A 25,372-nucleotide genomic window follows, 5' to 3' on the forward strand; every position below is an offset into this window, starting at 1 on the left:
TTCTGGTTTAAATGTCGAAGTTGCCATTGGTAACAAGGTTAAATTCATGACTGTTACTTTTGCAGAAGTTTGTCACTCCAGTAGAGAGCCTGGCTTGCAATTTATCCAAATACCAAAAATAATATGAAGCCATTTTACAAAATGTTTTTTGTTCTATCATTTTGTAGTTCATCAAGACCATGGTATCTCACTGGAAAGCTTCTTAACAATTTGGCTATGTACAACTGCATGTAAACAGACTTCATTTAAATCCCACCTTCTGATCCTTTCAGTCACAGCATTTCACAAGGCCATACACATTTAACAGGGAGCATTTTTCATTCACTCATTATAATCTCCTTTTGAAAGCAACATTGATATTAATATATTGCACTTCAAATGAGAAATAAGACAAAGAATCTGTCCTCCCTTTTCCCATTGGGGACATCTGCTCCAAAGAGCCCAAGTACCTTTAAAAGGATCTCCTTTTCCAATAGTGACATTATTCACAGATTTAGGTGAGTTAGACTAGAAAGTTACTCAGCTCACATACAAGATCACCCTTAACAATAGAATTGTAGCTTTCTTCACTCCAGTTTTAAATATCCCAAGTGACAAGGCTTCTCAAACCCCGGAAATAATTTGTGCAGAAAGCTAAATCAGGAATAGGCATTTGTAGTATTTCAAATATTATTACAATATTAATATTGTATTTCAAATATTATTATAAGGCATTAATTTCTTAGCTGATCGCTTAGACTTTCAAAAATGACATGGTTTTCCCCAATAAAGAACTAGAAACAAATACTTTCACTCACCTGGCAGCTGGGACTAGATTTAGGCCCATCAGCTAGGGATACCAGAGAATGAATTGTTTCCAACTCCTGCTGGTAAAAGGTCTGAATTTTGTTTTCTAGTAGGAAGTCTCTCACTTTCTCATGCAGCGTTTGGACTAAGAAATCCAAGCCTTCTGGGCCACTACAAAAATACAGAAAACAGATTAAATAAATAAATAAATAAATTGAGAAATACGTTACAGTTTTTAATAACAACTGTCTGAGCGTAGCCAGATTGACTGGTTTTAAAAGATCAGAAGGTATTTTACTGCCCTTAGACAGTAAGGAGTTTGAATCTGAAATCCTAAGGCAGACCATTTTAAAATGCACTGAACACCACGGTTCGGATTCCCTTGCTCCAGATTCCCTTTCTGTCAGAGATGCAAAAGGTCTGTCTATGCACAGCATTTTAATGTCTTACTAATAATCAGTTTGGTGCTTTTTAATTCTTTTCTCAGCTCATGGACAGGTATCTTATCTGTACGGATTGTTAATTGTTCAGAGAAAAGAAGGCTGCTATTGTATGATTGTGCAGAGTACAAATCACAGTGGGACCCTGTTCTACCTTCCTCCAGTTATTACATTAACAAATAAGCATCAATAGAATCTCACACTTTGCCTTTAAACCAGTCTGGTTACCACATTTACCTCTGTCCAGCCCCTGGGCTTTGGAAAGGTTTATCATAAACTTCTCTATACAGGCAGGGGAGCTCCAACATTCTTGAAATCTGAACATCACACACAGGATCATCCACCTTATCTGAAGCAGGAAAAAGAACAGTTGTACTTGGCTTTTAAACAAGCAAACCTCAGGCGGCACAACAAAGTTCCACATGTCAGTATTAAATTGATAGATTTTGTTTGTTGCTGTTGTTACAAAAACCAAACCAAACCACAAAGGTCACTCCCACTTTTACAGTCTAGGAGGTGGTAAGTGATCTGTCGTGGTGCAATGCAAACTGTTCTTTTGCCTGATAACTGAGAATTGGGTATTCTACCTGAAATAGATGAAGTTAGCACACAGTAAGGAACTTTATTTGTGCTGATGTTAAAGCAATTTAGAGGTTATGTAAATTTTGTGGACCTCCTTCAATAAAACAATGGTTTTATTACCAACCCTTCAATAGTTTATATATTCATAAAATTTCTGTTTGGAAAGGAGGGCTTTCAGATTTTGCAAGAGCTGAAAAAACTGATTTTTTCTCTTTCTTTTTAATCTGAACTACACAAGGTCTTTAAAAGACAGGCTTCCCCAATTACACAGTAGCACAGACGCTAAGGAGAAAAGCTGTTATGCAACTGGAAGATCCTAGGATATAAATAATTGATTGTTACCCAAAGAGCTTTGAGATACAGGTCAGCACCCACAGGTCTCTGACTGAGTGACTCAAAAGGGGGAATAATTTTCAGGCATTTTGTAGAGTCAGAAAGTTTAGCAAAATGGGCCTTAATGTAAAAATGTGACAAACTGTTGTCTGTCCTTGGAATGGATGATGTGGGCTGTAAACAACAACTGTTTCTTCAAAGCAGTTAACATTCTTGGTTAAGTGTGACACAGAAGTTCATAATTTTATTTCCAATGAGTTTTGGCTGTTCTATTTCAATACAAAGAGAACTGAAGAGCACTCACAGATATCCAGTTATAGTATCTTGTATATTCTTGTATACCTTCTATTCATCTGTTATAAACCTTTCAGGAATTCCTCTTGTATAGGTAGTCTTCTAGTCCCACACATTAAGCAGTGTGTAGTTTAGTTTTAGCAATGTAAGGTTAAAAAAGAGGCATAGGAATGCAAAACTCATTTTTCTAAAGAGATGCTGGAAAACAAAGTGGAAATCATTCAATAAACTACACAGAGCTTGGGCACAGATCCCCAGCACTCACAAAAACATGAAGACTGAATTTCTCTTTGCTGCCTGAAGGTCCGGACATAACCTCTGACCCTGATGACATCTCCAATCTCCAGCTTGGTTTTCTGGCTCACCATTTCCTGGAATTTCTTCATCTGTTCAAGCACTTTAAGACTGCTGGGGGTGCTTGGGCAGTCTGTAAGAAGTGATGGAAAAGCAAATCAGGCATGGAGGCCAAATGCCTACACATTACTGTAGTCATATTGCTAGAAAGGGGAAAGGTCCCAGGCTTCATTTGTACTGGGTAGCAAAACTTATGGATGATAAAGTTAGCTTATAATATTACATTTATTTAAACCTGGGGAAGGTATAAAAGGGAAGAGATGTCAGAGATAGATTGAAAAACTGAAACATGAATTGGAAATTGCCAAAATTGATTTTGTCATACTAAGAAGGAGAGGATAAAAAAAGGAAAGAAAAAGGTCAGCTGAACGTTTATATAAAAGAAGCATGAATCATCTGAGGTGAGGTCAAACCATTCATGTGATGTGATGCAATACGGTGAGATGAATGCAACTTGACAGAACTTCATTTTTATGTAACACACCTTTGCAGGACAGTAATTTCTTCATTATTTAAAACTTGAATAATGACCTAACAACCTCTGTTCATCATTACCAACTTTGAAGAAAATTTCTTGTGCCTCCTGGGAGCTATTTTCTTTACCTAACACAAATTAATTTTCATTAATAAAATAATAATCAACACTATTGTACACGTAAAATAATAGCATACAAGCATTCAGAGTCCTCACTGTGTGTCAACCACTATGTCATGCAATTTCTTTCACGAATTTAAAAACTAATTTGTGAATCCCCATTTCTTTTTTTGGAAAACGTTAAGTTAGTATGAATTACCTGTGTGAATAGATGTGCTTGTTCCACAGATATCAACACTTTTTAACTCCTACATCAAGCTTTCCCCTGCCTTTTCTATGCACGTGTAGTACTGGGAGATTACACTAATGGCATTTATTTCAGTTTGTTTAGCTTCAACCTATTACTGGAGCTTTCAGGAATGTCGAGTGTAGAAATTATCCCACACTTTGATATATAAGAAGGTAAAGGGAAAGTCAGACATACTGAGTTCTTCTGTTACTGAGTACAAAAACAGATTCACTTCAAATGCACAATTTTTGCTCATTTCGAACTGTTCAAATCACAAAATGCATGCTCCCCCTGCATTTAAATCCACTTTTGAGTTCATCAGGCTAGCATACACATAAACAGAATGCAAAAAAAGAGGAATTCTGAAACTATTGTGCCACAAGGGTAAGAAATGCAGATCAAGTTGGTGGTCAATTGACTGGCTGTATAAAGTGTAAGAAGAGGATTCTCTGAAAAATTTAACAGCATGGAATTGAAATACATTATGCTAATAAGGAAAAGGCATGACAAGTCATAACGCAGTGTTTTTATTGGCACCATCACTAGCAACAACACAAAAAGTAATATGAAGCTCTCAAGATGGCCCAGGCTGTGGGATATGGTTGTTCTGCAAGTGAGATCATTTACTAATTTATTTAAGTTACAAACAAGAAGTACAGTCACAAAGAGGAATTACTTAATAAGTTACCTGATAAAGATCTTTCTGCTACCATGGGATTTTTCCAGCAGACACAATTTATAACCCCAGTACTATCATCCACTGTAAAAAAAAAAAATAAAATAAAATAAATTGCAAGAATTACAATTTGAATTTGAAATTACAGGGAATATGAAAGTAGGTAGTGATGTTCCAAGAAATGAAAAATATATAGATATTCTTAGCAGTCATCTCCCTGCATATCTCATTCTAACCAGTCTGTAAAGGAAAGTGGGGGCTGATCTCCTGCTTTTGGCTTTGAAGTAGTCTCTTATTTGCAGAATAGTTCAGTGCTAGACAACATGCCTACATGCATGGCAAGCAAAATAACATCTAGCTCCTCAAGAAATAAAATAAAAAATAATCTAATACTGACAAATGATGATGATTTACTACATATATTGGGTACTAGAGGTTTCTAATTTAATTGATAAAGTCAGAAGCTAAATCAGTGCTGAAAGTTGAAGCTAAACAAATTACAATTAGAAATGAAACACAGTGCACAGAAACATTAATATCGAAATGAGAGAACAGCACATCAGGGCTGGTGAGGAGTGAGGAGATTAAAGAGAGTCCTATCTCCAGCTACCCTGTTTTTTACACTAATATTGCCAACAAAGTCTGCTGGCCTTTCCCATTTAAGAGATTAGAAAGGCAGCTACCATATCCAGACAGGACAGAAGACATGCCTATGATTCTGCCCTAGGCCAAGGATTCCTAATTTAAGGTACCACTAGTGGCATGCAAGCCACTTCCATATTAAAAAGCTTAACACCTACCCTCTCCTGAGCATGTCAGCTATCTGGCTTTTCCTGTCTTACTAGTACCTAGGCAAAATAAGTCCTGTGATTCCTGCCCTAGGCACTGTATTGTTCAAGACACCAGAAAAGAAGAAAAAAAAAAAAAGAACAAAGAAAACTATAAAGCTATCAGAACAATCAACTGTTCTATAGATCAAGAGGCTTTATATGGGCAGCTTGCCCAGCAAACATCCTCTAAGTAAGAAGGTACCAGGTGTCTGTCAAATCATGGCAAAGATCACGTTTCCACGTTGCTTGGAGTTTAAGCATAACTGCCTCCAACACTGACCTTCATAAATATGACCTCTTCATAAATAAGAATCCACAATTTTCTGCTGCTCCTCAAACCAGATCTACAAAACCAGATACCATATATAAAAAACAACAACAAAGAAACTCCCCCTAACCAGTTACTACAAAAGCATGAGTGGTGTTTACCAGGAAGATACTGATTGGTACTTGCCGTCGCTTCCTCTGGGAATCGTAGCATCAAAGCAAAATGCCTTTGCATTGTCTCATATGTTTTGAAACAATCTCCCTTTGTGAGGGTCTGATCTCAAGTCATTGCCTCGTTTTCCTGTTTCCCAGTAGGTATGCTGAACTACTCTGGCACAGACACATTCTTAACAGCAAACAGCATTTATAAGATGCAGGCAATCCCAGATTCCATCACTAGAAGTATGGTTGTTTCACTGCTATCCCCCTCCTGAGCTCCCGTGTCTGCAGCTATTTCAGTAGATTTAGTTCAGCACTAGTGTAGACAATGATCTAATTAATAGGGTTTCCTCTCTTCAGTACAGATGAAATGCAACTATTTTAGTAGGAGGAAGAGCCATCATACACCATATAAAGCCACCAATGCGAGCCAACAGTGACAATAAGAAAAAGGGAAAACAACATTTCACCATTATTTTACTGCACTATGTAGATGTTTCCTTAGAGACCAACATATACGTTTCCTAAGAAGAGCTTGGAAGCCAAACAAACAAGACTGAAGGATTAGGAAGCCAGAAGATTCCTCATCAATGTGACTGTTAAAAATTGAGTCCTAGAGAGACCGACCTATAGGTGACCACAAAGTTGACCTTGAGTTGCAGAGCCAGGCCCTGAAATAAAGCTCACAAATAAACCTTTGAGCAAAAACAACTCCTGAACCACAGGTGAATGAAAACTATTGCAATTGTATTCTAATTAGACAGGAGAACGTTAATCTATTTTTAAATGCTCTCAGGGCACCTACAGGCTTGTGAAAACTTCCTGGACTCCCCATGCCGTCCTGTCTCATCTCCTTGTATTTAATTTTATTTACTTATTAACTCTTACACTGACTATCTCACCCATCTTGACTCTTATGTTAACTGCTTGAGAAGCAGTCCACTCAAAATTACCTGGTAAATTAGTAACTGTGTTGGTTTCTTTATAAGAAGTAGGGTTTATTTTATGTAGGGCCTATGTGAGTCTACTGAGGCTCCAGGGAAATGTTTGGTTGTTTGTAAGGCAAGTGTTCAGCCTTTCAGAATGGTCCTGGAGAATAAGAAAAGCCACATTTGATGTTGTTTGGTTCTCTTAAAAAGGAAAGAAAAGATCAGAAAAGTGCATTGGCTAAAAATATGAGCTTGCTGAAAGCAAGGCTTTTATTAGATATCCTTTTCCTAACTGATCATAATAAGAGCAATTACCAAACAAATCAAAATGTCAAAATGTATGTGCTGTTTTACATGGCATTTAGAATTATTATTAGCCAGGAAAGAGTTAATTCACTCTCTTCTAATAATTACTTTGCTATCAGCTCAGGCTGAATGGATTTGCAGCACAGAGAGAACCTAAGACTCTCTTAAAATAAAAGGTATATATTCTGAAGTAGACAGATAGGAAATGAGTGGGAGAGATGGTAGCAGTGACACAAAGACATTTTAGTTCTATCGCAGAAAAACTACAAAGGGGCAATTGCTTTGTAAGTCACTTTTAAGCAGATGGAAAGTGAGCAAATACTGAACAGCGCTCCAATTGATGCAACACCTGCTCTGTGACTCACTAACCAGAGTCTGTTGAACTGAGAGATGCAAGAAGTTACAAGCAGGAAACTGTCTAAGAAGTTACAATTCTATGCTGCTGGAACCAGCCTGCCTGAAAGAGAGGGCCGGCTGGGTAGAGGCACCCTGGCAGGTAGCCTGAGAATTCAAACCAGGAACTGCTGGAACAAAGAGCAGAGTTGGATGTGAAAGGACAGCAGGAAGGCAGGCTGAGAGCTGTACTTAAAGGCTGGCTGATCTAACACTAAGTTCTTTTTGTTTCTGGTTTCTTTTTATTTCTACTCCTCCATTTTCTGTTCCAATCAAACATTTCCATCAAGCTTTACGTAACACTGAAGCTAGCATGAACTGTCCATTAAATTGCTTTTGTCTAGGTCATTGTGATTCTATTTTCCTCTGTTCTTATGAAACACTGTCTCCATTTGTACACTAGTGAAATAACAGAACAACTGCTGACGTTCAATTTGTTTCAACACTTCATTACATCATCAGTCTCATCATTTCTTAACTTAGGTGCTTGTTTAGTTCCTTCTACTTCAACTGACTGAGCAACTCATGCTTTAAAATACATAAACCTGTTATTTGATGTAATGGCAGGGTAGTAACACAGAAATTAGATGGGAAAAAAAACATACGAGATATCCTATTTAATAAACTTGCAAGGACATTTATGTAGAGTAGACTCAGCTCTAAACAGCTACACTCTGTTTGGGGTATGTTTCATGCACTGGCAGCCAGTGCTACTCTGCAGTGCTGTGGTGCAACTGCAGGTGTTATGGAAGTAACAGCCTGGGACCTGGCTCTAAGCTGTCAATTCTATCTTCTCAACACTGCTCTCGGAGGGGGAATTACTGCTGCCTCCATCTTAAAAGTGGAAGAACTGGGTACAAAGTGGCATTCCATAACTTAGCTCCATCAGTTGGAAATTCGTGGCAGAAGACACTGGACACAGGTTCTTCAAATGCCTGCAGAGTAATCTACACGTTTGGTTCCCCTTCCTACTGTGAGATAACCATTTCCCCACCTCCTGTACTTCCGTTTGCTTTTTCAGCACACAACCAGATGGCTCCAAGTTAATGAAATAGTCTGAATGCAATAGGGAAAAGCAAGAGGGAGGAATCGACTCTGTGCTGGTGGTGGCAAGGTCTGGTGAGTACCACGATGGTTGGGTTGGATTTGCTGAGACACTTTGGCAGCTAACTATAAACAATCTCAACAGACACTAAAACCTGGCTCCAACACACAATAAAACATACAAAGTCAGAAGAGGTTTCTGCAGCTCAAAAAAGGGAGAAGTAACTTCTTACTGAAATCATTAAAACCATTTACATGTGACTAAAGAAACAGCATATATGTAAAAGAAAAACAGTGGGGTACAGTGGCAAGGCGATAACAAAAATTAAATTGTTCCAGATGACCCCAAATCAGTTACTTAGCTTCATTTATTTCCTCTATTTTAAAAGTAAAGAGAAACTGTAGCTTGCTAAAGTATTCTGAGCTGGGCATATACTTCATATAACAAAATAAAGTAGATTTGTTTCAAGAATAATCAAATAAGGCAACTTTTAATTTCAGTAACAGTAACTAAGACTAGAGGGCTGATAAATGCAAAAACAAAGATGGAAACTCTTCTTACCTCCATAACTGTGAAAGGCTTCTCGCTCTTTAGTCTGAACCACCATCCCGACAACATCCACCTGTCTCACTGGATGTCCATTATAGAAGAAAATACCTAGACAAAGAACACCCTTGATAAGTATAACTACTTTTTCTTCAACATCCTGCCCTACATAGGTTTGACTGACAAATGTGACTTCCCTGCACACTTAATGTGCCTCAAAGTTAATTAATACCTGCTTATGTGAAAAATCCCCTCGATTAGCAAGCACTGGGAACACAAGAAGGAAGTATCAGCTCTACATAGGATACAAAAATTGTTATTGTAATCTCAGAACTCTATCAGCCTCTTGCTTTCTTCTACATTTGGATCTGCAGAACTGTTTACTGTGGGCTTAAGAAGGTTTTTTTGTTTGTTTTCTCTTGCTGTTTGTTTTTGTTTGTTTTTTACAACTTCAAGTCTTCAGAATAAATAAGTGAATACAATGGAAGCACTTTGAGCTTCTCACAGCGCAGCTGTTCCTGATTAAGGCATTGCCTCCAAAAGGAAAACTAACACAATTCTGTCTTTGATTTCTAGAAGAACAGGAGCCATGGTGTGGGGTAGGGCATGGAGGTGGGTGGGGGTTAACAATCCTCTCACATCGCAGAGCACACTGTGCAGTCATCATGGAGGTATCCTGAGCTTCAGTTTCTGAAATAACATGTTCTAAAAACATCCCTTCGAAGCTATTTTTGCACATCTATAAAGAAGACTTGGATAAGAATAATACAAAATGAAGTTCAGGAAACGGTGAGGAATGAGAGCCCAGGGGACTTCCACAATACTGAGGTTGCCACATAGAGTAATTTCTTTCAAGAGCGTGACCAGTGTTTTTAGCAAACCCTGATGTAAACATACACTGAAGCTTCACAGTTCACTAGCAGGAGAATAACTGGGAAACAAGCTCTAGTTAAATCCTGGTCTAATTTTCAGTCCGTGTGTTTTCTTCAGTTTTGAGAGTCTTGTTTTACTGAAGTATGATGCTATCTGGGACATTCAATAACTGCCTTCTAAAAACTACATAACTCAAGGGTCTCAAAAAGGAACATTTGTCTCAAAGCACTGTGGCAAATCTTATAAAGGGAAAGAGAAACACTGCAACAAGGGAGTCACAAAAACATTCTGTATTTAAAAAAAAAAAAAAAAATCAAATGTGAAATCCAAAAATAACTTGTCCTACATAGGCAGCAGCCCTAAGTGGGCCTGGAATTAGTTTTTCCTCACACACAAAACAAAAACAGCAGTTTCAGAAAAAGTCAAAGGTGATCAGCCAAGCAGGTCACAAACAGGAGTTTTGCTGACACAAGTCCACTGTAATATTTTGAGATGCATCTACTGCAGTCATCTCAAAACCATGCAGTCACCGGTCAGATGCAGTATAAAGAATGTTTAGCAGGTTTGTCCACTTTTCTCGTTCCATTTATCAGGACACAAATAAACACTGCTAGAGAAACTCTCAATGAAGGTGCTCCCAATGTACACAAGCATTCATTAAATCTTACAAAACATACATATGAGAAGGTCTGGGTCACTTTCAAGGCAAATCTATGAGGCAGAGACACCAATCTCTTCATGTGCTAACAAGCAACATGTTATTATGTTCATTTCACAGTTAGTAAGCTGAGTTTTGGCAAATGACAGTGACCAGATAGAACTGGTTCTCTATATCCCCACAAGCTTAAACTCCACCCTTACTGTCTGAGAAACTACCTGAATTCATACAAAAGATGACATTATAATTAAATTATCAATCAGAAGCTGCTGAACTTGATGACTTGAAGGTGTAAAGAGGGAGCTTTTCTCGTCCCAGATTATCTGTTTAAATTATGTTCACATCAGTAACAATAAAAGCACACTACACATTTGAATGCACCTACACAGGGCTTCAATCAAGCTCCAGTAACCCAGTAAATAACATGTACATTAACATGCTGTTATCACAACAGGAAACCACAGCTGCACTTTAGGGGGACTATGGATACAGAGAAGGCAAGTTCTGGTCCTGTCGTTACCATACCAAGCAATGAGGTGTTTGGCATTGCTTTAATTCTTATTACCTCCTTTTGTGTTATTTGCAGCTTCCCTTGCTTGTTGATAAGCTGTCACAATGCTGCACTGCATGATAGCTCTGCACACATTTCCATGGTGTGATTATGTGTTACAACTGAGTTTGACACCCACTCTCCTTTCAAGGCCTCTAAGTCAACACAACTGCTGTATTTATCTGGGTGGTTTTCCAGCCTTCTTGTCACCATTTCTAGCAGGAGAGTAATTGGACAGGTTTATTGCTTTCCTCTGTTCTTTCAAGGGATTAGTCATTGTTGCATCAAATCCTAATGCTTAAAAATGGAAAGAAAAAACTTATTAGGTCATTCAGTTCATTTCCTCAGAGCCACTGCAAAATTGTTCCATACAGTAAATTCCTGGCAATTTGTACAGTCAGGATATAAACAATCCCAGTGAATGGGATCCCACCTTTTTCCTGGGGAGGCTGCTCCATAATTTAGGAAAAGCACTCTTAGAATATCTGCTAACACTTAGCCTGCCTTTCTTTCTATTCTTCCTAGGTACAACTGTTTTGCACTCACTCATTCTTAATTATCCTTACTTAATGACTGATTCACTGCTAATCAGCTCCAGCTGGTCTTCAATAAACCCATTAAATTCAGGGTTTATTGAATTTATTATTATAGGTTTATTGGCAGCAAACACCTACCTTCCTCTTTCCTCAAAAAATACTTTTTTTTTTTTTTTAAGAAGTTTCCATTGAGCCAATGGGTGAGATATGCTAAAAGATGTCTTCTGTGGTACGTACACAGCAACAGGACACTGAACAAGATTAAGGATGTTTTTCTATGAAATTTCATTTTATTCTTTAAAGCCTGGTTAGAAAATGACACAGGATTGCAAACAAGCTTAGTTGTGCAGAATGCCAGATGCACAGGAAGTGAAGAAAGCTCACATGCACCAATTTTAAAGACTGATATCTTGATATGACAGATACCACTTCCTTAGGACAATCGTAAAAAGAAAAAAACACAAACAAATAGTTATGAGGCAGAAGACAACTCACTCAACTAAAAGAAAGGGAAGGGAAGTGAGAAGGAAAAAACCTAAGCTATGTAGAAGTGAACAAAAGAGCATGCAGGATTGTGCCTTCAAAGGCCAGTCATGTTCTTTTGAAGCATGTTTATTGATGTGCACAGATTTAATTCTTCTGAGTTTATTTGTACGTGGGCATGCATGAACTGTTTTATACTTTGTTCAATAACAATTAAAGTGTCTCTGAATAAAGGAACAGCCTTTATCAGATGCACTTGCTATACCAGTCCTACAGTAAGACTGCAGAATTTTGGGAAGCCTTGAAGTACTGCTTGCTTGAGTACAAATACCAACACTAGACTGTAGCCCCATTCCTGAAAAGGCTTTAAGAAAAAAAAGCAGTTTGAGAAGTCCCAATGAACATAAGGGTGGTTGTAAAAAAAAGAAGAAAACCACCAGTCCTTCATTTCTACATGAGTAGTACTGTTGTTATCCTTGCTGGTAAAGGAAAATAAATGAGAATCACAAAACCTACAGGATGGCACTTATTCAAAGAACCAAACAGATGTACCTTTTCCCCTGTGGAAAAAAAAAAATAAAAAAACAGCCCCAGCAAACTAAATGGAAAACACACTCTGCTTAGGGTTTCCTGCTTTTCATCATCAATTCTACGTTTCGTGGGATTCCTCCCCACTTTTTTCTGCACCTCAACACTTTCCAATTTGAAGTAACAAACGCTTTTCACAAGAGATCACACTGCAGTCTGTTTAGATTCTTTATAGCGAAAACAGAAACTGAAGATCAGACCCACAGTGCTCTACAAGATGTACACACACGGGTGATATTGGCTGAAGATCAGCAGAACCAGACTGTAAAGCATACAACTGCCAGTAATGGTTAGAAAACAAAAGGCATGGTACAAGACTCAGCCCAGGTGCCAGAGTTTACAAGCAAGTCTTTCAAATACCTGAAGAATGTTGTATCTTTCATAACTAGAAATTAAGCAAACAAAACCTATTTTTTATAGTATGTTAATATACCATCAACTAATGAATATTATATCATAATAAAGAGGCATAAAACCCTCCTCAAGTATTGTGGACAGAGTGGCAAGATACAACATGTATGGCCAGAAAGGACCAGCATTTTTAGAACTATCAGAATATAACAGGCACTACCACACAGTGGAAGTACACTACCTTAATGTAAGCCAGTTTACGTGTGTATATACACATACACACACACATACAAAAGAAGGAAAGGCTACAGAACTTTTTTTTTTTTCCACCTGTATTTCTTCAAGGTATACAATCTGTTCTTCTTAGAACTACAAAAGGTACTCCTGTCATGTAGTTTCAGAGTACTGAAAAAATAACTGTGCTGGTGTCCATGAAGCATTCTGAAATCCCTCAATGAAAAGATAAACACAAACCAAATACAATTCTTTGTGTTGCATCATCTGCACATATAAGTACGTACCTGGAACTTGTTTAGATTCTCTCATTTCTTTTATATCTTTAATATAAAGTCTTGCAAAAGCAGAAAATACAGGATCTAACCCCCAGAGCAGGGAAGGAATCTCTTCTTCATACTTCTTGGAATCAGACTGCATTAAAACCTTTGAATGCAAGAAAAAAATGTAGTTATTCTCTACACAGGTGAAGAGAAGCTGTTCTATGTTTTAAATGAATGAAAAATTGGCTTGTGATCCTACATACAGCAATACAACTGAGCTGCTGAGGAGTCACAGGAACTTATTAATACAACATCACCTTTGCTTCACCATAATAAAAGACACAAAATAGCACTTCTGACAGTTTACTGAAATATTAAGACTCAACTTCAACAGCATTCTACTTACTACTTCAAATGAAAGAGGATTTCCTCATCTATGGACAGAGAGAAATAAATATAATACTACTTTAAAAGCGAGACTGTGGGATACCTATTAGTTATTTCCTCTGTACTTCCATTTCCTCCCATCATTCCCTTCCCAGTCCATAAGATATTCTCCTCACTGTTCATCCTGCATTTTACTGGAGGAAGGAAGGCAGGCTTACTTTTTATACTCCCAGCCCCCCCAAAAGGCAACAAGCTCTTCTGTATTTTGATTAATTCTGTAATGGTTACTTTCCTCTTTTACCTCTTCAGTTTCCCCTGTCTAATGTCTGCTATCTTTTGTCAGTACTGGACTCATTCTCAGCTTGATGCATTTGGTTTCAGGAAAAAAAAAAACAACACACACACACACACACACACACACACACACACACAAAAAAAAGTTCTCAACCTTGAAGGTTTGTCCAGAACATCCTGTAGAGGTTTTGAGGCTGAACATACTTCTTATTACTTTCTCCCATATGGGTAGCTAGATTGTTCCTGTAAACCCTTAGAGTCACGATCAAATAGACATCAGCTGCTTACAGGTGTGGTGCAAAGGTGGCAAGCAAACTGATTTTGAGCAGCATGGAGAGCTGAGAGCTGGAAGCCATAGTCTTCAAAGAGAAAAAAAGCTCCTTTCTATGGGCTGTCAGTGATCTCTGTACTCTGCACAAGATGTTTATACATAGAGAGACAACACGACATGAATATCATGATAGCATCTTGCATTACTGGGAAACAACAGAGCTTGGATTCTGCTTCATTCCTGTTTTCACACTTAAACTTTATTTGGGGCCCGAAAATCAATGCAGCACAACATGCTAGAGCATAGCTGACATATGCTCTATGCTGTGAAAAGAGCTGCAGATGACAACTATACTTATTTCCAATTTTTATTTTATTAAACATTAGTGATATTTCACCTTCCCTAGACTGGTCATTTGTCTTGCAAGACGGTGGCGGTGTTTGAACCCCTCAGTTCCACCAGACACTTCACTTTTTAGTAGTAAGCTGAGGATTTTTGTAGACACCTGCATTTATGTCTCTGCCCTATATACAGGCAGGTTTTCCCAACCCACTCCTTTTACATATTCAAAACATCTTCTCACTCTCCTTTTCTTGCTTGAATCTCCCCAGGAAACACATTTTTCCTCCTGCTGGATTGCAGTCACTCATCAGAAGAAATTTCTAAACTAAGCTATTGACTGCATGATCTTATTATTGCAAGGCTGTTGTTGCTCCATATGGCAGTTCTCCAGTTTCTTTCTAAATGATCTATAGAAAATTTAGACTATAAACTTTTCCAAGCAACCATATAGTTTGAACCTTTATTTTATTTAGCACATGCATTTCTATAACACTTTCAGTCTTCCCAATCCATCTCTTTTTCCCTATAGCCTCACGTACACTGCTGCCTGCCATGTCCCTATACCCAGCATATAGTATAGAAATAAAAACCCCAAAAGATTAGTCCAACAAACGTTCATGGCTCACACAAAGACATCACACACCAAACAATAAACACATACCAGAAATAACGTGTGATACATCGGAATAAGGAGAAGCACTTCTATTCAGAGTCCCACTCCCAAACAGGAAATATTACAATAAAATTTTGTCCTTTTTGGTGCTATAGTTGTCCAACTATTCCCTTCCAGTAGCACTTCTCTCAGACACATATCCCATGGTACAAACATAGTTCTTGTTGTCTATCATGATCTTTTATACAAAGCAGCATTTCTTTCTGCAGCAGCAGCTCTCTCTCCATTTCAGAAACTACTGAGAACTGAACCTGAAATACTGCAGCTCCCCCCTGGCTCACACACCTCATGACAGCTCACACCCTCCGTGTACAGCACCACTCTGCCTGCTTCCAGTTGCTTCATACATCGTAAGTTCTACCTGCAGACCTGTTGATTCTTGGAGAAGAAGTAAGACCCTTCTCTAACACTATGAAAGCACAACTTCTCGTTTCTTCATTTGTTTTCAAGGCCACACAACAAATCCACCGAAGTCCCAAGGTAAGACGGTCCATCCATTCGAGGCTGGGAGAGTGAAGCTGCACTCCAGCCGCTCTCTGGCTGACAAGCAGGTGAGCAGCATCCCACAGAGCAGCCCTGCCTTGCCCTCCCTTGGTTCTGGCAGGCTCCTCAATCACTGCCACACCCCGAAGCCAAGCCCACTCACTCCCTTCCCTCCCAGTGGTCCACTTGGCAACCAGGTTTGAACCTGTTACAAACCAAAACTTTGTGGCCTGGTAGGAGGCAAAGACCTTTGCTATTTCCTGTGCTGCTTGCCTCCATACATTCACTACAAATCCCTTCTGCTAGGGTAGAAGTCTTATAATTCTGTACGGAGCACTTAAACCCAGCCCACGGTGTTAGCAGCAGTTCTCCTGCAGAGACACGTCAATCAACTCTACCCAATGCATCTTTCTGTTAGGTTATAAACTTGTTACATGCACATTTATAGCATTAGTAAATACAATGCTTAAAGAGCTGATCAAAATGCTTCAAACCAACTTCTATTTTGCCACTGAATGGCATCTTCCCGTAACTGAATTGGCACAGGAAGCCTCTCCATGCCAGGGGTTAATTAATTACTGACTCATCCTGGCAGAAGTGTGACTTGCCATTACGTTAGGAGTGCTTGCAGCTCCGCACTGTGCTGTTGGTGATACGCTGTCACCAAGGAAGATAACAGTGACTTTGTACAACGGAGATCCGAGGGCTGAATGGCAGGCATTGTGGCTACGTGCAGCTCACAATAAACAATCCCAAACAGATAGAAGATGCACAAATGTTTAAGGATTAAAATGACTTTTGCTAAAGCATTGTGACAATGTTTATCGATACAAACAATACAGAGTCGTAGAAAAACATCATCTTACTCTGTTTCATTTTAAATGTCATGTAAAATGGCTTTACAATTGCAGTGGTACAGGGAATTCAGTACTGCTAGCAGTGCAAAATGCAAGAGAGGCATCAAGTCCATAAGCTTAGGAGAACAAAATATTCCTTTTGCCACTGTAAAACATCTCTGAAGAAGGGCAAAAAGGCACAGTAAAAGAAAAAAAGAAATTGGAATTAAATTTTACTATCTGAAATATTCCTCTGGAAAAGAGTTCCGTTTCAAAGGCAAAAACAAAGTTGATATGTACAAATAAACAAAAATGGTCTGAATTTGATACCACTTTAGGCAGTACTCTATCCAAATAAAGGCATTTCCTTGACTTCCTTCTATAATGTTAGCTTTCCTGACTGCAGCGAGAACTCAGACAAGACCGTAATCCTCAGACTCCTTGTGCACTCAGCAAGGTATTATCCTAAAAGGAGAAGAGAAACCAAAGAAAGCTGGTGGTCTTCCATCAGTTGCCACCACCTAAAACCAAGCCATTTGCTACATTCCCTGCCACGTGGTCCACCCAGGAGGATGGCCCAGGCTTGTTAGAATAGCTCCTAATTAAACCACCCAAACTATTTGTTCAACAGAACCAGTACAGACCAATAATATCTCGGCTCCTAGTCCTGTGTTCACCGTGTATCTTTGTCAAAAATGGATAACACATTAAGAATTGGTTGTCTTCCAAACCCAGTGAAACAGGAACCACGAGAGAAGCACCTATTTTAATTCATCTTATGGAGTCTTTTCTCCAGATGTGATTAAGAACCCAAGCTCTTGAAGGAAATTTCCTTCATCAGAGATGAGCTGTTTGGAGTCATCAAGCCATAGAAGAAGCACCCTGCCAGTAGTTACCTGCAACCAGGCTGCAACTACAACTGAGCTCAAAGACTTCCTCAAGCTGGCTTTGAATCAGAAGCAGAGGATATCACCTACCCAAGTGGGCAGTTTAAGCATCCTAGCAGGCATCTGCTCTTCTCCAAAGCCCACAGCCACAACATTCACACCAATCATTTACATGGGAAGCACTGCTTGAACTGCTGTGGTTAGAGCAGGCTACAGACTGGCTGTGAGGGGATTGCTTTACGGGTCAGCCATCACTGCCACAGAGAAAGCAAATTGTGGAAAGTGGGACAGCTGGGTTTTGTAACCACCTCAGTCATCTGAATTGAACTCATCTGTGCTTGACTCAACACCCTACAGGACAAAAGGGTATTATTCAATTCTTCATGAACAGCAGAGGCACTTCCAGCACAGTGCAGTTAAAAATGGTTTTCATTATCCAAAGCCACATACGACATTTTAAACTAAAACCAAGCAAAGAAAATCAACATTGTATTATACAACTAGATTCAAGTGAGCTTGAAAGTAAGACCTTCCATTACAGATAATATCAAATAAAAACTCCAAAGCTGAAGCTCCCCCACAGACTTCTAAAAAAGAAAAAAATACAGAATTAAAGAACATTTTCAATACTATCAACAAAAACAATGCACTGCCACCAAAATAAATCACTTGAATAAAGCAGGCTGAGCACTTCCAGTCTCCCCTAACAAACTACCTTCTGCTGCTCACAGCCAGCTGTAATCTCATCATAAACACAGTAGCAGCGGTCGCTACTGATAGTCCTGAGCTTCACTTGCTATTTGTATTTTAAAGCTATGAGATAATCACACTGAAGCACCCTCTTCGCCTAATTCTCTAACCTGTCTGGAGTGAGGACAAGAGGAAGTCTATGAAGGCGATTAATTCTCTCTGAAAGCTCTTAATCTCCCATGGTGCTGCTAGAATGAGTTGAGCTGCTCAAAAGACATTCTTTCACTGGGAAAGACGGTTCTCAGCTGTTGGTAAAGTAAAAACAAGCAAAAATAAAAACACCACACTTTTTTTTAGTATAATATTAAGTCTGATGGCTGAAAATAATGCATTATAGAAGAGTTGATAGAAAAGGATTCCCAAAAGTCTCCCCAACGACAGCCACGTGTAATTCACTGATCCGACATAAAGGGGTATTCAAGTCAGCTAACAAAGCAAAGAAAATAAGATATCGTTCACCCCATTTGAAGGCAACAGGTAGCTTTCCTACATTGCTATAGCAGCAATAAAGCAGATTTAGTGCTGCTCCTTGAAGGAACATTTTTGAATTCCAGGGATTTGAGCAGAAGTGGCAGGCATTGGTCGCCAGCTTCCTTCCTAAAGCAGTTCACTCCGTGCAAGGCTGCCTCAAGCTGGAGAGACAAGTTTTCCTGACCATTTTTACTCCTTCATATCAGTTTATGTATCTGGTGTAAATTAAAAGAGCCTCTGCGTTAGGATCAGAATCGATGTGAATCTTCATCACACAGAACATTCTGTTACAACCAAAGACTTCAACATTATTCACTTGGGGTTTGGTTGAGTTGCACAGATGTGTCAAAATGCTTTCCAAACATTCCCAGTACCTAACAAAGCACCAGGCTATGTATGGCAGATCTATTTGAAGTTCTGAAAGCAATTTAAATTCTTCTACACTGTACGTACAAACATTTAATTACATCTGAACAGCACGAGGCTGTGCTTGAGTCCTGGTCTCCAAATAACACAGTATTGGTACTCACAAAAGAAATTAAGCCAGAAGAATGCTGAAGTCTCAGATACAAACAGGATCATCGTGCAACCTGTGAGCATAACTGCATGGTGAGATTCACTCCTTTGGAGCTCTTTCGGAAGACTGAGTTCTGTTACTCTGCTTACAAGGAATAATAAAACTAGTTGGATGTTAACTTTTATTTCTAACCTGACTACTGTACTTTTGTTTGTATCTTTTTCTTATCTCGTATGCAATTTTTCCTCCTCCCAATTATGACTTGTAATGCTTCCTGCGTTTTCTCTCATACTGCAGGAAGTTCAAAATTAATCCATGTAAGAACCAACTTTTTGTTACACTTTTTTTAATGCTCCCTGAGTAAGTTACTTGTTCTCTCAGCTATCATCTAAAAAAGTATCAAAAGAGTGGTTTTCTACCTTAAAAATGCTGCAATTCCCAGCCCTCCAGCCTCTGAATTTCTTTCAGAACTTCCATGTCTGAAATCAAGGACAGGATTTCCTACTCAGACTGGGCAGCTCTGACCTACAAAACCAAAAGCTTTCCTAGGTAAAGAAATCTATTTGATTTCCTCTTGTTCTTCAGATGTTCAAACTAGGAGATACAGTTAGAAATGCCAAAGGTGAATAATTATTGATAACTTCAGAACAAATTACTCTGCACAATCTCTTACACTGTGTTCAACGAACTCTGAATGACATGAAGAGTGATTTTTCCCCACTAAGAAAACCTGGCTCACCATCCTTTAGCTTCAGCTGCTGAATTCTATTAGGGCTATTAAAAATCCAGATACTTTGCCCTCTATCAAATTTTGGTTTATAAGTTTCTATAACTCTCAAATGATGCTCTGAAATAACAACCATTGTACAAACGTTCCCACTGAGTGCTTTCTAAATGCCATCCCCAAGTGATGACACAGAACATCAGCCCTGTGCAGAACAAACCCAGAACTGCACAGTTCTGCAATAGGAATGCATGCTTAAAAGCTTTCCTCCCCATAGAGCAAAGAAGGCCAAACAACTTTCTAGTAATAATTTTTGCCCACCTTTGATAAAATCTCTCTGAACCCAGTAGAAAGGTAACAAACAGAAAACACCTCACTGACTCCTGCATCTGAAACTGCTCACATTCCTTATGTGAATCACTGTCACAGCTACCCAGCGACTGAGTTATTAGTATTTCTGACCTCTTGGCATGTGGAAAAACACAACCAAAACATCCTCTTATAAACAGATTAAAGCATTTCCTTAATTGCATTTCAATAGATGCCACTCATGCTTCTGAAAGCCAGTCACTGCTGTACACAGCATCCAAAACATTGTATTACAGCTCAGCCAGAAGCCAGAGAAATTATTTTTTTCCGTTGCTAATTCTATGGGTCTCTGCTACAAGAAATTCAGTTCAAACTCACGTAATGGGATTGTATGGTTTAATCCATAGATATGGAGTGGTGTATCATAAAACACGGTTCTGTAGATGGGAGATTAAAGATCCATTCTGACATATTAAAAAAAAAAAAGTTCAGGGGACTCGAGATAAAAAAATGCATCACATCACAACACTCTGCTTTCTGCTCACCAAGTCCCAGTGTCCAAAGTTTGTGTATGCTATTGTGAAACATACAATAGCTGCTGTTTGCCTAAACAATCCACACAGTACAGTAACAGCATATGCAGCTGTAGTATTGAGTAGAATTGTCACAAAAAGCCAAATTATATTCCTCAACTTACAGTATTTTATTTTTTGCTTCAAAAAAGATCAGAATTACACAAGTGTTCACAGAAATCCAGCTTAAGGCCCAGAACCTTATACAAGCAGAAACTACTTTAAACATGACTGCAACATAAAAATGACATCATTTATCAGTGAAAAGCTATACTGCTTGCTCAGTAAACTCATTTCAAAGTCGAGCTTTCCATCAGTGAACAGCTGATCTCACTGCAGCACTAAGGCCTGAACAGCAGGCTTCACACCAAAGCTCACCCCTCGATGAGTCTCACAACCCAACACTACCCACCCTCAGCATCCAATCATCAGCAAAATACGTATCTTGGACAAAACATCTCATTAGCAAGAGAAGTAGCTTAGATAAAGTGTTATGAGAGTGTATTAACCTTTCCCTGTTTAGAAGCACAGTATCAAGGCCTATTAGTACACGAAGTCCCTTGGTTCCTCCTCAAGCCTTGGCCAGGCTGGATGTGGAATCCAAAGTAAGAATGAAAGCAAATGTTCCCACCTAATTATCACTTAAACCGGTTTATTCAACAATATGAAAGCTGCACCTTCTTGCAGTGAAGTTGGAGACCTCACAGTTGAGCAGATGCACTGCACAGGACATCCCAGTGGCTGAGGAAGGCTCTCCAAATGCACGCTGCAAACAGGGCTCCCCAGTGACTGCTGATCTGGATGATGGCAAAGTACGAGGGCAGTTGGTGATGCATCTTAATCGCTATCATTGCCCTCATTTAGTAATGGTTAGCTGCACTGCTTTGTTCTGTATTATTCTTGCTGTATTGTTTCACTTACTATTTCATTGCCTTAAACCTCAGTAAAGATAAACACACTTCTTTAAGTTGATGTCTGTGACCTCTGTGCTGACCCTGTCCACTGGCAAAACGATCTGACATGCAAACACTTCTTGTTGATATCAGACATGTTTGTGATATTACCACATGGCAATGCCTCCCCAGGATACCACTAAACAGTCAGTGCCTTTCAGTCCTTTATTTGTGTCAGACTGTCAAATTTTGCAAAATGCTCCCTCCTTTCAGTGAGGTATATTTAATAATATATGAAGAAGGCATAATAAGCATCCTGCCTGTGCTGCTGTGTAACCAGAATTGGTTTTGCTGCCATAATATCAATAAAAAATTACAATAACTCCTGCTACAGAACAAGTCGTTCCATCCTAAGATTCCAGAGGTGATCAGGATCACGAGAGAACACAACGTCCGCTCTGGAAAACGATTCCTGGGAAACAGAGGACAAAATTCAGGATTTGCAGAAAGAAAAGCAGCAAGACGTGTGGATTTTTTGTTCAGACATTTTCGTGCCAGTATTGACTGAGATGCAAAGCTATCTTTATCCCTTAATAAATTTCTAATCCTAGCTGCTATGTGAACCAATGCAAACTTGAAAGCCACAAGCAAAAAGAACAAATCAGCTCGTGACTGCCATGCAAGAGGCAAGGGGCTCATTACCATCTGGAGGAAAGGCAAACACGGTGAAGCATTTGTAATGCATGCTTTCATGTGACTTAACCAAAGCTAACAGCCATCAGGGCTCTGCAAGTTTTAAATACTATGCCTTGCATTCATGTACAGTTTTGATCAAATATTTTCTCCTTTAAAAAAAAAAATCATCTTAAGTGATTAAAACACTTAGAAAGACACCAATATAGCTAAGAGCGTAGTATTTTAACTGCATATGTATATCTTTAAATCAATACTTCAGATGGACTCATTTGTGTAGTTCTGTGAGGTTATTAAAGTCACTGACACATGGAGTAAACAAATTTAGAATAAAAACTGTACTTTAAAAAAAGTATTTATCTGCAATGCAGAATACTTTAATACAGCATTACAGTTAATCACAATACTGTCCAGAAACTTACATTTGGGGAATTCTCAAGTTAAACGTAAAGTGGAAACCATCTGACCTTCTCATCTTTATCATGAAAGAGGACCTGAAATTTTAACTGCAGCAGTCAATCAATCAATCGAGACTCAGCTACACATGTTGACATTTTCCATTTAAAAAAATGGCATAATTCTGCTAAGTAGAAAAGCCCAACTTATCCCTCACATTACGTGTGTGAGCTTGGCTGTCCTTCACAGCGTTCATCTCAAAGGTGTGTTTGTAGCAGAGCAGCTGGCAGCAAGAAGGCAAACTTCCTTTTTGCACTCTACCCTCAATTAACATCTTAAAGAATGAATATATTTGACCCTCTGTTTTTCCCCATTGACCATCAATTTTTCTCAGATCAAAACTGGATTAGATTAATCTGAATCCTGATATTTGAAGGCACAACTTCCTTATTGCAAGTAATACCAATATGTTGAAACTCCCAAATGCTGTATGTGTTTCTATGGCAATTCTCAGATTTCCCATGGAAGTGCATCAAAAGCAGGAAGCACTATAGGGTATCATCTCCAGGTTACTGACAAGAGGCCGGAGGAGCCATTGCAGCTGATGAGGTACAGGCAAACAGCTAAAAAAATTCTTCTCTACTTCTGGTAACAAGCTTCTATTGTTCATATTTGTGCTACACATGACCAAATGACTGCTATTACTCATGTCAGAGAAGGCCATAAAGTGCTGAACACAGAACTGAATCTCAGGCTTTTCTGTTGAAGACTTGTTTCTACACGTTCCACGCAGAACAGAAACACATACCCCTAAGCTACAGATCTATCAGCAGTACATTACATAGAAGGGCTTAAGAGCACTACACATGATACAAAGTCTCCCCTATCAATGCTTCCAACAAATGGGCAAGCTGACTTGATGCTCCTTGGAGAAAAATGTATCAGCCTTTCGGTCACCTTCTTATGTCATAAAGGAATAAAAGAGTTTTTAACACTCTTTCATACTTACATCCTTCTTACATCCTTACCTGCACATAAACACGAGTTGTTAACTAATAATACTACTAACGACAGCTCCTCTGTATTTGACCATCACTAACCAGAATATAAGGACACAGGAATCAGGTACAGTAGGAAAGGTGAATGATTGATGAAATGGGAGACAAGATCAGGTATGGACGAGTCACCAGAACGTTTCCATAAGCTAAATATTGTCATACAATTAATAAAACTACACTGGTACGAGATGAAGCATCAGAATTTCATTCCATGAAATCCCCAACTCCAAGGGACAGGCAGCAAATTCAGCAGGAAGCAAAGCAGACTTTGGGAACGACTTCAGAGGCAGACGCTGGACAGATGAGATCTTGGCAAAAAATCAAGAATATAAGAAAGGAGGTTAGAAAGGAATGTCAAGCATTAAATAGAAAGATCTGGAAGTTAACACCATAGAGCTTACAATCGAAATGAGTACCTTACATAAGAGACATCACTAATACCAAGAACAAAAGAGAGTAGAAGATACAATCTACAGAAAAACACCTCCATGCAACTGGAAAGTATCAACAAAAAGGACACATACATCAAGTAAATAAAACAGAGGAGACAGCAGCGAGTGCCAAGGGTGGCAGACAGAGCAGAACATACAAAACAAGAAGTACGTCTGGGATTAAGCCACAAACAAATCACCTGTGACCTCTGAGCAGTTCAGTGAATTCAAACATCAGAACGAAGGTCGGAGGAGATCAGTGGAAGTGTCGGTGGACATAAAACTCAAGACAATATGAAAACACAGCATTAAATATTTTGAAAGAACTGAGAACAGGATGTAGGACTGCAGTTAAAGGGCAACTTATGCTGTGAAGAACACATTTCTAATTAGATTTCTGAAACAAGCATGTATTTCCAATGAAGAGAAAAGGAATAAAAGTAGTTCACACAAAATAGAGGCAGAACTTAAGGGGGGGGGTTACAAACAGTACCAAGTGTAAGCAATTAAGTTAAGAGGAAAGGATGGTGACATTTAGCAGCAGAAAGTAGGTAGGAGACTTCTAAATCTTAAGAAGGATTGCAGTAAAGAGTTACAGCTATTTTTAAGCCCACTGGTTTGATGCCCAGCTAACACAGTTATTCAACATCAGCCTACTCTGACATTTTAAGGAAGCACTGAATTTTCAAAACACATTGTTTTAAATTCCTGCAGGAGAAATTTTAATGTACTTACAATTCACTTTTACCTTTTTATCCCTGCCATCTGGAAACAGTTATGGCTGTTAAAACCTTCCGCTACTAGGAGAGAAGAGGAGGGAAAACAAAACAGAAAAAAACCAGGCAGGTTTCATACAGCCTCCTCTGTACCAGGAAGTCAATGCAAATTGGGAATGATTTGCTACCAGCTCTTAACCTTCACCTGAGAGCTTATTTTTTAGGAGTGAGTGGCAAGCTGTAGCTGTAGAACACAAGGATGAGGGGGAAATAGAAAACTGGCTCATTCCTATTTGCAGTTATGTTTAAACCTCAAATTACTTAGAAAAAAAAAAAGAGCAAAACTTTGTCACCAGATTAATTGTTCAT

At 38.9% G+C, this 25,372-nt stretch overlaps 1 protein-coding gene across 6 annotated transcripts in view; it reads right to left on the reverse strand.

Moving 5' to 3' along the window:
- The window catches only part of STN1 (STN1 subunit of CST complex), a 45,284-nt gene that overhangs the window by 17,535 nt on the left and 2,377 nt on the right, over positions 1 to 25,372 (reverse strand). For 4 of the 6 annotated variants that reach the window (XM_010714672.4, XM_010714670.4, XM_085229186.1 and 1 more), the window contains exons 2-7: positions 13,325 to 13,463; positions 8,780 to 8,875; positions 4,302 to 4,373; positions 2,701 to 2,862; positions 1,464 to 1,575; positions 798 to 957 (exon numbers count right to left, since the gene is read on the reverse strand). In XM_010714672.4, the coding sequence (XP_010712974.2) occupies positions 798 to 957; positions 1,464 to 1,575; positions 2,701 to 2,862; positions 4,302 to 4,373; positions 8,780 to 8,875; positions 13,325 to 13,457 (735 nt within the window). In that variant the 5' untranslated portion in view covers positions 13,458 to 13,463. Of the gene's footprint in view, positions 1 to 797; positions 958 to 1,463; positions 1,576 to 2,700; positions 2,863 to 4,301; positions 4,374 to 8,779; positions 8,876 to 10,860; positions 11,143 to 13,324; positions 13,465 to 25,372 lie in introns of those variants that run through there. The other 2 variants (XM_085229187.1, XM_010714673.4) reach the window with 2 other exon arrangements.

The sequence above is a fragment of the Meleagris gallopavo genome, chromosome 8, assembly GCF_905368555.1.
Source record: "Meleagris gallopavo chromosome 8, MGAL_WU_HG_1.1, whole genome shotgun sequence".
NCBI lineage: Eukaryota > Metazoa > Chordata > Aves > Galliformes > Phasianidae > Meleagris > Meleagris gallopavo.